Raw genomic sequence first — 16188 nt, 5'->3', positions numbered from 1 at the left:
TGCAATTTTATTGGAGGATTGTAAATAAAAAAAGAACATATATGAGATTTAATTGTGTAATATACTTTCCATAATGAAGAATAGGTATATCTACTTGTTTAAATTAGGGGGGAAGAATTCACAGACGTAACTGTTTCGTTGCTGGCTGGTTCTGGAAGCTTTCCGAAGGGAGTGTTTCAAAACTTAACCATCTCCAGATGTTTTGGGCAGTTTAAAACAATGACAAACAAAGCAGATACGGATGAACCAAGCGCATGTGTCCTGCTGTGTGTCAAAGTTTCACATTTAAAAAGCAGAACAACCAAACTCAAATGAAATGTGCTCAGCAATTGAACATGATGTGATAAAGTAGGATTACGAGAGGTTATGTATTTTATTGGTTTCCTGTTGCACAAAAGTGCGAGAGCCCTCCGGAGGGGAGAAAAAAAAAAAAAGCATAAACCATCTGGCTTGTGTTTTCCATCACAACTACACTCACTCCTGTCATCCCTAATGTCAACACATCCCCCATAAATATACTAAAATCCACATCTTTACAAGCTAAATATGATTAACATGTTAATACGTAAACATATATTGTATACAAAACCTTAATACACAAAATGTTAGGTAGCTCTTGTCTTAGTAATATGCATGTTGAGAGTCCATCAATAAATTTCACTTGATCTTTTCCAGATATTTGCATATGATCCAGGATGCAAATTAAACCATGGCTCTTCTGAGGAAAAGTAAGATCACATTTGTTTTGGTCATTTTCAGGGGAAATAACACGGTAGTATTACAGTATTGGCCCGAATATAAGACGGTGTTTTTTTGCATTGAAATACGACTGAAAAAGTGGGGGTCGTCTTATATTCGCGGTCTAGACGTTATACCCATTCACGACGCTAGATGGCGCCAGATATCATTGAAGCGATGTTCTCTCATGACAAATCTCAGCTACTCTCAAGTTTAACCAGTTTGCATGGCGGATCTACTATTCAGGCGAAGTAGGCGATCGCCTTAGGCCCCCAACCAGTAGGGGGCCCCCAACCAGCTGCCCTTGCCCCAACGAGCAACGGCTTGGGCCACCGGAGCCAGCAGCACCCCCAACTATTCGTCATGTATAATTATTAGGGCTGTCAAACGATTAAAACTTTTAATCGAGTTAATTACAGCTTAAAAATTAATTAATCGTAATTAATCGCAATTCAAACCATCATAAAATATGCCATATTTTTCTGTAAATTATTGTTGGAATGGAAGGATAAGACACAAGATGGATATATACATTCAACATACGGTACATAAGGACTGTATTTGTTTATTATAACAATAAATCAACCAGATGGCATTAACATTATTAACATTCTTTTAAAGCGATCCATGGATAGAAATACTTGTAGTTCTTAAAAGATAATTGTTAGTACAAGTTATAGAAATTTCATTTTAAAACCCCTCTTAATGTTTTCGTTTTGATACATTTTTTAAAATTTTCAATAAAAAAATAAACTAGTAGCCCGCCATTGTTGATGTCAATAATTACACAATGCTCATGGGTGCTGCAGCCCATAAAATCAGTCGCACCCAAGCGCCAGCAGAGGGCGATAAAACTCCAAAAAACACAAGTAACAAGTGGACTTTGCACTGTTCTGTCATTTTAATCTGTTTGAGCGGGGCATGTGCGTTAATTGCGTCAAATATTTTAACGTGATTAATTTAAAAAATTAATTACCGCCCGTTAACGCGATAATTTTGACAGCCCTAGAAAAATTATGATAATTTAAAAATGTTCCCATTCTGTTTTGTGTTTTTTCATTGCAAGCAAAATCAATGAAGGTATTGGTACAATAACATTTGTCATTGCAATTATATTCTGGGAGAAATTAAGCATTATCTGACAGAATTGCAAGGGTGCCAATACTTTTGGCCAGCACTGTACGTATATGAATGGCAAAGCCCCAAAACATTGTTGTCCCTGTATCAGTTAATCAGGTCCTGGTGCTGCTGCTTGTGCTGATGTTGTACCTGATCCTGCACAGCACGCTACTCAAAGCCTCCAGTCACCACAAAATTTCAGGTAAACGCTAATTAAGTCACTGACTGGAAATCCATCACCAAAGAATTCATGGATACGATTTGTCAACTTCTCAAGGTCACTGGAAGACACTCGGTGGTACCGCGGTGAAAAACGTGGACCATGTCATCCCTGTCGTCATATGTGCGTCAGAGGAGCGCACGGGCGCTGCCATGGCGACCATAAACAGCATCCGCAGCAACACGGATGCTAATGTGCTCTTTTATATCGTTACGCTAAGGGACGCTGTGAAACACATCAGGTCATGATCATGATTTTTCATACACTTGTTCGGTTTTTTTTTAACCGCTCTTGTCATCCATTCGCTTTTTTCAGACGTTACATTGAAGAGACTAAACTAAAAGGCATCAATTATAAGATCTTGGAATTTAATCCGATGATTCTGAAGGGGAAAGTGAAGCCAGATTCCTCAAGGCCGGATCTGTTACATCCGGTGAGTTTGATTCAATTAAAAAACAGTGAGGGCAAAGTGGTAAATTAGAAAAAATGTTGCCTCATTTGTTTCGCAGCTCAACTTTGTGCGCTTTTACCTGCCGCTACTTGAGGTGAACCACGAGAGGGTCATATACGTAGACGATGATGTCATTGTACAGGGTATGTATACAAGTTACTTCACAGTGGGTATGGTGTTCTAGTTGATGAAAGCTCGAGTTTTTTGTTATTTTCAATCAATTATACCCACCTGGACGCCATAAGCTGTATGCAAAAAAAAATAGTTGTCCGAGAGTTTAAGACAACGCTTTCCATTAGCATTAGCCTAATGCTAGCGTGTTAGAGATGTCCCGATTGATCGGGAAGCCCATCGATCGGGTCCAATCACGTCATTTTCTAAGTATCGGAATCGGCAAAAAAATATCGGACATGCCTTTTTTTAAATATATATATATATTTTTTTCAATAAATCGTTTTCTAATTGTATTTAACGTTACAGACATAATGTGTTACACTCTCCCAGAGTCTTTAGTTTAAGCCTCAGGTAGGGTTATCAAATGTATTGCGTTAACGGCAAGAATTAATATTTTTACATTTATCACGTTACAATATTTAACGCCATTAACGCATGCGCTGCACGACCCACTCATGCATTGTCGCGTTCAATCTATAATGGCGCCGTCTTACCCATACAGTGTATCGAGCTAAAAGGCAGCGTTAAATGAATAGAGTGAATTTTGGCAGCCTTTGGAGCCTTTTTTTAAATGACTAAAGCCTCACAATCCCTCTCCCAATGATTAGAATAATCGTGGGAAACATTGTGGGGGGAAAACAGTAGTAGTTGATCTTTTTCTTAACACCCTATGTTATTTTCCAACGCGGAGAAGGTATATCAATTGGTACCACGACGCACAGTCATGGTTGCACTTCCCATCATGCATTTGGGCAGAAGTTAAATGGCTACAGTATCAGTTACTAAAAGCTCAACAAATACACTAGATGGCAATATTTAGTCACAATATACAAAGTCACATTTATCCTTTAAGAATTACAAGTCTTTCTATCCGTGGATCCCTCTCACAGAAAGAATGTTAATAATGTAAATGCCATCTTGAGGATTTATTGTCATAATAAACAAATACAGTACTTATGTACTGTATGTTGAATGTCCGAGTTTTATTCATTTTTTTCTGAATGCATTGCCAAAATGTATATGATCGGGAAGAATTATCGGGAATGATTGGAATTGAATCGGGAGCAAAAAAAAAAAGCAATCGGATCAGGAAATATCGGGATCGGCAGATACTCAAACTAAAACGATCGGGATCGGATTGGGAGCAAAAAAACATGATCGGAACAACCCTAATGCTAACGCTACATGTTACATTTAGTGTGTAATGATCACTCAGCATAGACCTTTCAAGGCACAAGCAACATTGCATATTCTCTCTGACATAGATAAGAAAACAAATCTGAGTGTGCAAGACTGGAGAGCAGCAGCACCACACATGAGTGACACAACCAGATGTTGCTACGATGTAGGCTAACTACCCTAAAATGTCACACATTGTGAACATATGATGGAAACTACAACGCATTTTGTCTCGTTGTCGTCTCCTCAGACGAAAACTGGCATTAGTCTCTTTATGTTTTAGTCTCCCAAAACACGTTTTTAGCTCGTTATTAGGGGTGTAACGGTACACAAAAATCTTGGTTCGGTACGTACCTTGGTTTTGAGGTCCCGGTTCGGTTCATTTTCGGTACAGTTAGAAAACAAAATGCAAAATACAAATGTGCTAGTTGTTTATTACACACCTTTGTGCTTTCAATAATAGGAACATTAGCCTATACGAAGCTAGAATTCTGCTCAAAAAGTAGCGGGTATTTAAAGATAATAATCCAACAACAATTTGCCTTTCAGACCCCGCGTATTGGACAGTTTTCTTTCTGAAAGAGAGAAGAAAAAAGAAGTCCTGTGCTAAAGAGAAAAGCAATCCCATTGAGAAAGATTTTAACATGTATTTTACAAATGAAATGCCTCAATGAATCTTTTTTTTTCTTCATTTTTTTAAATCTATGTGGTCTTAAAGCAGCCCAAGGGAGCTTTTATTTTTTGTTGAGTTTGATTGCTTGTGGACAAACGCAATCGTGGTTCAACCCTGACTAAGAAGTTTTTTTCTGTTATATTTTAATTACTTAGACGGACAATGTTGAGTAGTCTTAACGGTCTTACTAATGTCCCTTCCCCAGCAAAAAGTGTAAATGGCGTTATATCGTCCCTACCAATGTTGAGGTATTTTCAGTATTGTTGCTTTCTTTTTATGTTGTGTAATTAACATTAATCAGGTGACATTCAAGATCTGTTCAACATCAAATTAAAGCCGCAACACGCCGCTGCTTTCGCCACCGACTGCGACCTGCCGTCCACTCATGACATGGTACGCAGCATTGGCATGCAGGTGAGTATCATCAATGGATACCTGCGTCACTTATAATCAGTTTCTGCTTCTGAAACTACATCTATTACCCTATAGACAACCTACATGGGCTTCTTAGACTTCAGGAAACAGGAAGTAAAAGATCTCGGCATCAATCCTAACGACTGCTCGTTCAACCCGGGCGTGTTTGTAGCAGATATGCATGAATGGAAAAAGCAGAAGATCACCAAACAGCTCCAGAAGTGCATGGAGGACAATTTCAAGTATGGTTAAATGTCTCAAAAGTATTATGACGAGGATTTGAAGATGTTGTCTCCTTTGAACCAGCTTCAACATCTACAGCAGCGCCATGGCAGGTGGTGTGGCTACACCACCCATGCTGATCGTTTTTCATGACAAATACACAGTGCTGGACCCACTTTGGCACGTCAGACATTTAGGTGAGATCATTAACACGACTGATGAAGGACAATTAAAAGTTTTTTGTTTTTGTTTAGGTTGGAGTCCTGATTCGGGCTATCCTGAGAGCTTTCTGCAAAAGGCACAGCTACTGCATTGGAACGGCCCGTTCAAACCGTGGGGGTACCCTGCTGTTCACACGGAACGTTGGGAGAAATGGTTCATTCCAGATCCCTCCAGGAGGTTCTCCTTGATGAGGCCGAAGAGCAAAAATAGACGTCCTATCAAGTAAAAGAAGAACTTTGTGCCATTGACACAACAGAATGTTGTGTATACAGTGTGTGAGTTAATTTTGTATCCATAAAGTTGCTGTTTGTACGACAATCATGTCAGGCCGTACAATAGTCATGCTTATCTCTGTGAGATCAAATGAAAATAAAATGAGGATAAATGAGTGAAATATGTGATTTCTGCCTACACAGTTGTGTGTTTATCATGAAAAATGCGAAGTCATAGAGTTACAGTGGGGCAAATCATCTTTAGTCAACCACCAATTGTGCAAGTTCTCCTACTTGAAAAAATTAGAGAGGCCTGTAATTGTCAACATGGGTAAACCTCAAGCATGAGAGACAGAATGTGGAAAAAAAACCCAAACAGAAAATCACATTGTTTGATTTTTAAAGAATTTACCGTACTTTTCGGACTATAAGCCGCTACTTTTCCCCCCTCATTTTGAATCCTGTGGCTTATAGTCCACTGCGGCTTATTTGTTGATTTATTTGGGTTAATAGGTAACGCTTTATTTGACGGTGGCGACAGTGTCATGGGCCATAGACTTCATAATACTTGACATGACACGGGAAACTGGGCCAATTTTCAAAAACTATAATTATGACATGACACTATCATGGGCATTACTGAATGCTTATGACAAATGCCATTAAACGTCATCCGTCATATTATGTCATTATGTCCAGCTGAGATCTTTTACATCCATTCAAAAGTGAGATATTTTGTCTGATGACACTAAATGACATCTGTTATAAGTATTTATTCATGCTCATGACAGTGTCATAATTGTGATTGTCTTATGACAGTCTTATGGTGCCATTGTCAAATCAAGTGTTACCAAACACCAAAACTGTCAATTAATGAAACAACTGGAACAATAACTGAAGAAATGGCACAGTACATGAATTTTGATGGCTATTTACATCAGTAGCGCTGCAATGCAGGCTAGGAGGCATGTTGGTCGACAACAATGTTGACAGCAGGTGGCAGCAGAGTTTGACCGTCTCCCCCAAGAGAGAAGTGATGGCCAAATGAAGATTCTTGAAGCAATGAAGCTCTGCAGCCAATTGGTTCAAAGCTTCATGGTGGTTCATTTGGTCCTATGACAGTCTGATGCTGCTGCTGTCGAATAAAGTGTTACCGATTAATATTTTTTGGGATTGAATATCCCATAATACAGTGAGGACAACTGCGTCCTATAGTCCAGTGCGGCTTATTTATGAACAAATGTCGTTTTTGTGTCTAATTTAAAGCGTGGCGGCTTATAGTCAGGTGTGCCTTATAGTCCAGGATTTACGGTATTTCCAAATTAGAGTGGAAAAAAAGTATTTGGTCACTTACAAACAAGCAAGATTTCTGGCTGTCAAAGACACCTGTCCACAACCTCGGTCAGTCACACTCCAAACTCCACTATGGCCAAGACCAAAGAGCTGTCGAAGGACACCAGAGACAAAATTGAAGACCTGCACCAGGCTGGGAAGACTGAATCTGCAATAGGTAAAATGCTTGGTGTAAAGAAATCAACTGTGGGAGCAATTATTAGAAAATGGAAGACATCCAAGACCACTGATAATCTCCCTCGTGTTACGTCCCAAGGACGGCTCGCGAAGGGTGTAACATAAAACGAGCCACACAAATTCACAAGTGGCAAAAATTTATTTACACAGTCAAACTCGCAAAGAACAATATATACAAAATGTGGATGAAGCGTGGCTTCAGGGTAAGCCCAGGCCAAAACAACAAACAAAAGGAGTCTACACTTAAACCCCACCCGCTAACTAAACCCTGAAAGTGAAAAAGAACTAAGAAAAGACAGCCACTAACCTAGCTTCTTACACTAAACAAAACAGGAGAAAACAGGTTGAACAGAAATGGCGACTTACCCCTACTGCTTCAGTGCGCTTATTTACAGCGGTGAACAAAAACGATCCAATAACGAATAAACACAAAAGACCTCACCGAAAAAGTGGGAGAATCAAAGTAGCGATCAAATGCAAACGAGAGTGAATGGTGAGCAAACAGCTGGCGAGGAGGACCGCGGCAGAATGCTGTCAAATGAGACCTACCAGAGCATTGACAGCGGAAGGTTTAAGAAGCTTGGCGCCTTTTCGTCATGGCCAATCAGCGGCGGCGACGTCATCTGTCCGTCTGGCGCCGATCATCTTGCGTCACAGCCAGCTGGCGGCGTTGACGATCAGCTGACTGGAGGCTTCTCAAAATAAAATACAGTTAAACGGCCAGGGCCGTCACACTCGATCTGGGGCTTCATGCAAGATCTCACCCCATGGCGTCAAAATGATAACAAGAACAGTGAGTAAAAATCCCAAAACCACACGGGGGGACCTAGTGAATGACCTACAGAGAGCTAGGACCACAGTAACAAAGGCTACTATCAGTAACACAACGCGCCGCTAGGGACTAAAATCCAGCACGGCCGGATGTGTCCCCCTTCTGAAGCCAGTACATGTCCAGGCCCGTATGCAGTTTGCTAGAGCGCATTTGGATGATCCGGAAGAGGACTGGGAGAATGTATTATGGTCAGATGAAACCAAAATAGAACTTTTTGGTAGAAACACAGGTTCTCGTGTTTCGAGGAGAAGGAATACTGAATTGCATCAGAGGAACACCATACCCACTGTGAAGCATGGGGGTGGAAACATCATGGTTTGGGGCTGTTTTTCTGCAAAGGGACCTGGACGACTGATCTGTGTAAAGGAAAGAATGAATGGGGCCATGTATCGAGAGATTTTGAGTGAAAATCAGCAAGGGCATTGAAGATGAGACGTGGCTGGGTCTTTCAGCATGACAATGATCCCATACACACAGCCAGGGCAACAAAGGAGTGGCTTTGTAAGAAGCATTTCAAGGTCCTGGAGTGGCCTAGCCAGTCTCCAGATCTAGACCCAATAGAAAAATCTGTGGAGTGAGCTGAAAGTTCGTGTTGCCCAACCACAGCCCCAAAACATCACTGCTCTAGTGGAGATCTGCATGGAGGAATGGGCCAAAATACCAGCAACAGTGTGTGAAAAGTTTGTGAAGAGTAACAGAAAACGTTTGACCTCCGTTATTGCCAACAAAGGGTACATAACAAAGTATTGAGATGAACTTTTGGTATTGACTAAATACTTATTTGCCCCACTGTAAGTCTTTTGAGATGCATGTTGATTTGGTAACATTTGTTGTCACGCCTTAAGGTAACAGAGTGAGCAGTTGTGAACAGAGAGCTTCTGTATAAATCTTAGTCACGATCCATTCAGTCATTGTCCTCATTCATGGATGAATTCGATAAAAGGGCCTAACTATTTTGTTCTTTGTAGGTGAAAACGGTTTTCAAGTCAATAACGAGGTCATTCTGGGAACAGGTCAACAACAAACTAAACCATGAGACACACACAAATGTATTTATTTTTTGTTTTACCGAGGGGTGTGTAGACTTATATGAATTCACACTCATTTTAACACAATTTAGATTTCTGGGTCGAAAATAGCTTCCCATCATGAACTGGAATGCAAATTGGCCAAAGGTTGTGACCAACTAAACCACGAGAGGGCGTAATAGTGCTACAAGAAACCCGCCCACTGTTGACTGTACATTGACTGCACTATTCGAAATATAGTGGTACCTCTACTTACGAAATTAATTGGTTCTGGAAGTAGTTTAACTTGAAAATTCTGTAAGAAGAGACGCGTTCTCCAACATAAATCTTTTATAATGCATAAAAAAGCATCAAAACGTGTAACAAATACATGTTAAACTTAGATTATTGCGCAATAAACAAAATATGAGTTGTTCATTATGTAAAAAACCAAGAATAAAATTTAACACTATCGTGTAAAGCTGTCGGAACAAGAGGGACGAATGAAGACGCTGGAATAAACATACACATACAGTAGCTATCCCTCTTAGCCAATTTGATGCCAGGAATGCTAGGCAATAGCCAATTGCAGAGCAGTTTTAAGTAATTTACATTCAGTGAACTCTGGAAACTGCAAGTACCAACCATACTGTATTTTTTGCCTTTTTTATCCTGAAATTTCTAAAACGAGGCATTATTTTCCCGTTGAGGTGTGTCTTAACCTGAAAATTCTGTATGTAGAGATGTTCTTAAATAGAGGTACACCTGTAGTACTGTATTAGAAAACGTCCTCTCATAACTGTGAGTACCTCATGTTGGCTTGTAGTGCAGTTTAACACTAGAACTACCAAGTGTGTATCAGTTGATACAAATCACCTTTGTAACCACAGAAGAGTCATCTGACCCTAATCAGCATATCTTTTGTGAACACTGAGGTCCTTTTTAGTCATTCCAATTCACACTCGCAAAACCACAGGGCTGGATTGCTCCAATTAGCATATTGAGTGATTGCAGGGAAGGGCTGCCTTGGCTTTGTTGGACAGTGGACCGCTCAGGCAGGCAGTCGGGCGGACAACCTTTTTACATATTACAAAAGCTGCATTTTGTCTACAGTATGTACTGTATACTGAAGTTTGTGTTTGCTGTGACAAAACAGTTCTTTGGTCATTGTATGCTTCAACATAATAAACGGTGAACCTTAACAACTGAATGTTGGACTTGTCAAGACATAGTTAAGGTGCTTGATGAGATTTGTCCCAGATGTTCACTCAATTTTCAAATATGTAGACAGTCTAGTTTAGCTACAGTTCTGGATGCTAGTCGTAGTTTAATGCTTTAATGTTTTTACACAAGTCTGGCTTTGCAAATATTCAAGATGCTAATAGCAGCTATCCAGAGTGAAGCCCCCGTTCACACCTAGGCTGCTTGATTGCATGTTTGAATGGTCTATGGTTTGAAGTCAAGTAGTCAGATTGGTATCGGGGTCATTTGACGCCTTTCTGGAATTTCTTTATAGCCCAAAAAATTCCAGGACTTCCAGTGTTAAAATCCTATTTCCACCTCTTGGAATCTCTGACATTTGTTGATTCAACTTTGCGTTCAAACTGTTCAATGGACGTCATTGTGATGTCACATAAGGTTGTTTTCAAGTGGAGATATGCACTTTGAAAGAACCCTTCAAAGGATGTCAATAAAGCGTCAACTTCAGCATAGGTGGATTTTGACTTTCGGGGCGGGGGGCACAACATGCTGATGACCCCGAAACGCAGTGTCAGCAATAAAATTAATTTACAAGAATATTTATAATTTGACCATGAGTTTTTTTTTTTTGTTTCCTATCATTCTTGAGGGGAATTCTAAATCAGGCTGCTTAGGCAATAATAGGCATTGAATATGGTACACCCACCGGTGTCGTGCTAATGTAGTTACCCCAGTCAAAAATTGTATCCCCTGGGTGGACCCATATGGAGGTAGATTTGTGTCTTTATTATTCCATGCTTAAATAAAAAAGTTGCACCAATAAAAAAAAGTTACTTAAATCAAAATATATATTTTCAAAAATAAAAAAGTCGCTTCAATTAAAAACAAAACAAAAATTGAAACTCGAAAAAATGCATGTGAAAGCTATTTTTCTTTGATTTTTTGTTTTTTAATCGAATCAACTTCTTTGAAGTAATGTTGGTTTGTGTTTGGGCAACATTTTGGCTTAAATTGCTTTTTTTTTTTTTTTTTTCAAACAGAAAAATCACTTCAATCAAAAAAAGAAACTACGGACCCCCCGGGTGCCAGGGTAAAAAAAAAAAAAAAAAATCATAGCTAATCTGTACCCACAGTTTAGTAATCTGTGGGTACAGTTTACTAATCTGTACCCACAGTTTAGTCATCTGTATCCAGTTTCGTAATCTGTACCCACAGATTACTAAACTGTACCCACAGTTTAGCAATCTGTACCCACAGATTACTGCAGTTTAGTAATCTGTACCCACAAATTATTAAACTGCACACAGTTTAGCAATCTGTACCCCCAGATTACTAAACTGTACCCACAGTTTAGCAATCTGTGGGTACATTTTAGTAATCTGTTCCCACAGTTTACTGATCTGTACCCACAGATTACTAAACTGTTTAAACCAGGGGTGGGCAAACCGGTCCTCGAGGGCCGCAGTGGGTCCTGGTCTTTGTTCCAACTGACCCAGCACAGATAGTTTAACCAATGCGTTTTCAGCAAAAATGAGAAGCACTTGACTGCTATCGACTGATTGCACTTCGGATTGGTGAAAAGGTGTCCTCTTAATAGGTTACAACATAAACCCGCACCCACTGCGGCCCTTTGTGGAATAGTTTGCCCACCCCTGGTTTAAACTGTACTAAACGTTATGCCCTCGGCGAACAAAGGGGTTTTAAAAGGTAACTATTGCACGTTTTCTTTGGTAGCCGTCTACCCTGGCACCTGGGGGGCTCCGTAAAAACGTGCAATAGTTACCTTTTAAAACCCCTTTGTTCGCCAAGGGCAAAACGTGCAGGTGCTCGCTCGGTCGGTCCCTCGGCATTTGGAGTCCCCGCCAAACATTGGTGACTGCTGTTTCTGGGTCAGTGCTAAACTGTGGGTACAGTTTAGTAATGTGTGGGTACAGATTAGTAAATTGTGGGTACAGATTACTAAAATGTACCCACAGATTGCTAAACTGCTAAATCTGTGCCCACAGTTTACTAAACTGTACCCTCAGATTACTAATCTGTACCCACAGATTACTAATCTGTACCCACAGTTTAGCAATGACCCGCAAACTGTAGTCACCAATGTTAAACTGTGGGTACATATTACTAAACTGTGGGTACAGATTACTAAACTGTACCCTCAGATTACTAATCTGTACCCACAGATTACTAAACTGTACCCACAGATTACTAATCTGTACCCACAGTTTAGCAATGACCCACAAACTGTAGTCACCAATGTTAAACTGTGGGTACAGATTACTAAACTGTGGGTACAGATTACTAAACTGTACCCGCAGATTAGTAAACTGTGGGTACAGATTAGCTATGATTTTTTAATTTTTTCTATCCTGGCACCCGGGGGGGCTCCGTAGAAACATGTGAATTTGAACACTTAATTTTTCATTGAAAAAGTTTTGATTGAAGCAATCCATTTTGTGTTTGGGCCATATTATGGGTCATTCATTCAATCCCCAAAGAAATTGCTTCAATCAAAAAAATAATATATTTTCAATCAAAGAAAAAAATCATTTGAAAAATAAAATTGCCCTCCCCTATTTTTTGTTTGTGTCAAAACTCTATGCAAAGCAAATGACAGTCTAAGATGCTAGTCACATGACCTGTTGGAAAAATAATGTTGCTCCCATTGTAAAATTATATTTTTTTGTTCATTTCATTCATTTTTGTTGCATTTTTATTGCTTTACAACTTATATAGGAAGGTCAATTTCATGCAATGACACTTTTCGGCCACCAGGGAAGGGGGCTGGCTCCCCTGGCCCCACCTTAAAATCCTCTTATGAACTTCAGGCTGACAAATTGATGTTAATGATAAAAATAAGCAGGTGATATCATTTGATTATACAAACTGCTGTCATTTTAGCATCCATATGAGCTATCATGTAAAATTGAGAGAACGACGGTATGCAACCTAATTGCTTCAGGTCTGCCTGTTTTTAGTTTCAAATGCCTTAAGGGCGGAATATTGCTATCATTGTACTTTGGCTACCAATCCAGTGTGAGAACTAGGTTGTGGCATTCATGCAGGAGGCGTACGTGTGTATGCAACTTGGCAAAATGTCCGAGAGGGTGTGTAGCGGTCACATTTGCTTTGTGTGTTCTGAGCAGATTTCGACTCATGCACTCAGTAAACCCCCAGGCGCGCAGTGTTACCAAATCAACCTGTGTGGAATTACAAAGGAGCTACTGTAAAAGGATGAGCTCATATTTTTGATGTCACCCTAAAAAAAACTCCCAAATCAATGATAAACAAAAGCATTTGTGCATTGATAGACGGTTTTGTCATGTGCCGAAATGCCTGGATTCTGGCAGTGTAGATTCATGTATGCTTCTGTTCTGTAGTTTGATTTTCAAGAGTTATAATGGAAGTTCCTTTGGAACACGAAACTAATTAATTACAACCCAACCCGAATATAACTTAATACAAATATTTACATTAGTCTCCTCCATAGCACAGTACATGCGCATTCCTATAGGGATTTTCAAAACATCTGTTGAGTAACAGACTCTTTTAATGACCTGCAAACTTTGGCACTAATGTCCTGTCCAAGAATGTTTGACGTCTACACCGCACGTCACATTTGAGACCCCTGGCCTGTTTTTAAAGGACATTACAGCATACATAACATTGAAGCAGAATAGAACTAAATATACAGTGTTTCACAAAACTGAGTACACCCCTCGCATTTCTGCAGATATTTGAGTACTGTAAATCTTTTCATGGGACAACACTGACAAAATGCCACTTCGACACAATGAAAAGTAGTCTGTGTGCAGCTTATATAATTTATTTTCTGCTCAAAATATAGCCATTAATATCCAAACCCCTGGCAACAAAAGTGAGTATACCCCTTAGAAACTACATCCCTAAATGTCCAAATTGAGTACTGCTTGTCATTTTCCCTACAAAATGTCATGTGACTCGTTACAGGAGTGCTGTCAGCATTGCTGCAGAGATTGAAGAGGTGGGGGCATAGGCGGAGTTTGACTTTTGGGGCAGGGGGGCCACAACATGTTGATGACCCCGAAACATAGTGTCAGCAATAAAATTAACTTATAAGAATATTTATAATCATAAGTTGTATTTACTATTTAACCCCCAAAAAATGTCGCTTCAATTGAAAAAAAAAGTGTTTGAATGCAAAAATAAATTTAAAACTAACCCCCCCCCCCCAAAAAAAAATGCATGTGAAAGCTATTTTTCTTTGATTTTTTTTTTTTTTTTTTTTTTTAAAGTCAAGTTTTTTTTTATTGAACCAACTTTTTGGATTGAAGTAATGTTGATGTGTTTTTGGGCCACATTTTGGCTAGGACATTTGTGTCTATATTATTCAATGAAAAAATAAGTTGCTTAAAAAATATATATATTAATAGATATTTTAGTAATGGAGATCAATCAAAAAAAAAAAAAAAAAAATTCAATCATAGAAAAAGTTTTTGAATGCGAAAAAATATTTGCGATTGAAAAATTTGCATTTGAACACTTAATTTTTCATTGAAAATATTTTTTGGGGATTAAAGCAATCCTTTTTGTGTTTGGGCCTTATTAATGTTAGGACATTTGTGTCTAAATCATTTAATCAACCAAAACTTAATTATACAAAATTATATGCAGAGCAAATGACCGTCTAAGGTGCTCAAAACATAATTTTGACCCATTATAAAATTAATTTTTGTTGCAGTTTTATTGCTTTTCAACTTTCATATGTGTGTGTGTGTGTATATATATATATATATATATATATATATATATATATATATATATATATTAGGGCTGTCAAAATTATCACGTTAACGGGCGGTAATTTTTTAAATTAATCACGTTAAAATATTTGACGCAATTAACGCAGATTACCCGCTCAGACAGATTTAAATGACAGCACAGTGAAATGCCCACTTGTTAATTGTGTTTTATGGAGTTTTGCCACCTTCCGCTGGCGCTTGGGTGATTTTATAGGCTTCAGCACCCATGAGCATTGTGTAAGTAATTATTGACATCAACAATGGCGGGCTACTAGTTTGTTTTTGATAGCAAATTTTACAAATGTTATTAAAACGAAAACATTAAGAGGGGTTTTAATATAAAATTTCTATAGCTTGTACTAACATTTAACTTTTAAGAAGTACAAGTCTTTCAATCCATGGATCGCTTTAACAGAATGTTAATAATGTTAATGCCATCTTGTTGATTTATTGTTAAAATAAACAAATACAGTATTTATGTACCGTATGTTGAATGTATATATCCATCTTGTGTCTTATCTTTCCATTCCAACACTAATTTACAGAAATGAAATTTGGCATATTTTAGAGATGGTTTGAATTGCGATTAATTAATTTTTAAGCTGTAAATAACTCGATTAAAAAATGTAATCGTTTGGCAGCCCTAATATATATAGGAAAGTCAATTATATGCAATGACACTTTTCGGACACCGGGGGGGCCTGGCCCCACTGCCCCCCAATAAAATCCGCTTATGGGAGGGGGGTCAGCCTGTTAGTGCTCAGACCATACGCCGCACTTTACATCAAATTGGTGTGCATGGCTGTCACCCCAGGAGGAAGCCTCTTCTGACGAAGGTACACAAGAAAGCCCGCCCGTCTCATCAGACCATAGGACATGGTTCCAGTAATCCATGTGCTTTGTTGACATGTCTTCAGCAAACTTTTTGCAGGCTTTCTTGTGTACCGTCTTCAGAGAATGCTTCCTCCTGGGGTGACAGCCATGCGCACCAATTTGATGTAAAGTGCGGCGTATTGTCTGAGCACTAACAGGCTGACCCCCCACCTCTCTGCAGCAATGCTGACTGCACTCCTGTAACGAGTCACATTACATTTTGGAGGGAAAATGGCAAGCAGTACTCAATTTGGACATTTATTATGTAGTTTCTAAGGGGTGTACTCACTGTTGTTGCCAGGGTTTGAGATATTAATGACTATATTTTGAGTTATTTTGAG

General features: G+C 39.1%; 1 protein-coding gene across 2 annotated transcripts; it reads left to right on the top strand.

Annotated features, from left to right (window-relative positions):
* Window positions 1–667: 667 nt before the first annotated feature.
* glt8d2 (glycosyltransferase 8 domain containing 2) lies at window positions 668–5781 on the top strand. 2 transcript variants are annotated; one of them, XM_057855449.1, is made up of 9 exons: window positions 668–728; window positions 1967–2059; window positions 2135–2318; window positions 2393–2510; window positions 2587–2671; window positions 4856–4947; window positions 5044–5210; window positions 5275–5387; window positions 5445–5781. In XM_057855449.1, exons 1-9 carry the CDS (start codon window positions 710–712, stop codon window positions 5636–5638), a joined length of 1065 nt encoding a protein of 354 aa, XP_057711432.1. In that variant the 5' UTR covers window positions 668–709; the 3' UTR covers window positions 5639–5781. The 2 variants fall into 2 exon arrangements, with proteins under 2 accessions (XP_057711432.1, XP_057711431.1); XM_057855448.1 differs by having other exon boundaries at window positions 4856–4968.
* The last annotated feature ends 10407 nt before the right edge of the window (window positions 5782–16188 follow it).

The sequence above is a fragment of the Corythoichthys intestinalis genome, chromosome 13 (assembly GCF_030265065.1).
Source record: "Corythoichthys intestinalis isolate RoL2023-P3 chromosome 13, ASM3026506v1, whole genome shotgun sequence".
NCBI lineage: Eukaryota > Metazoa > Chordata > Actinopteri > Syngnathiformes > Syngnathidae > Corythoichthys > Corythoichthys intestinalis.
The sequence above is the reverse complement of the archived record's forward strand: the minus strand, read 5'-3'. Positions and strand labels throughout refer to the sequence as shown.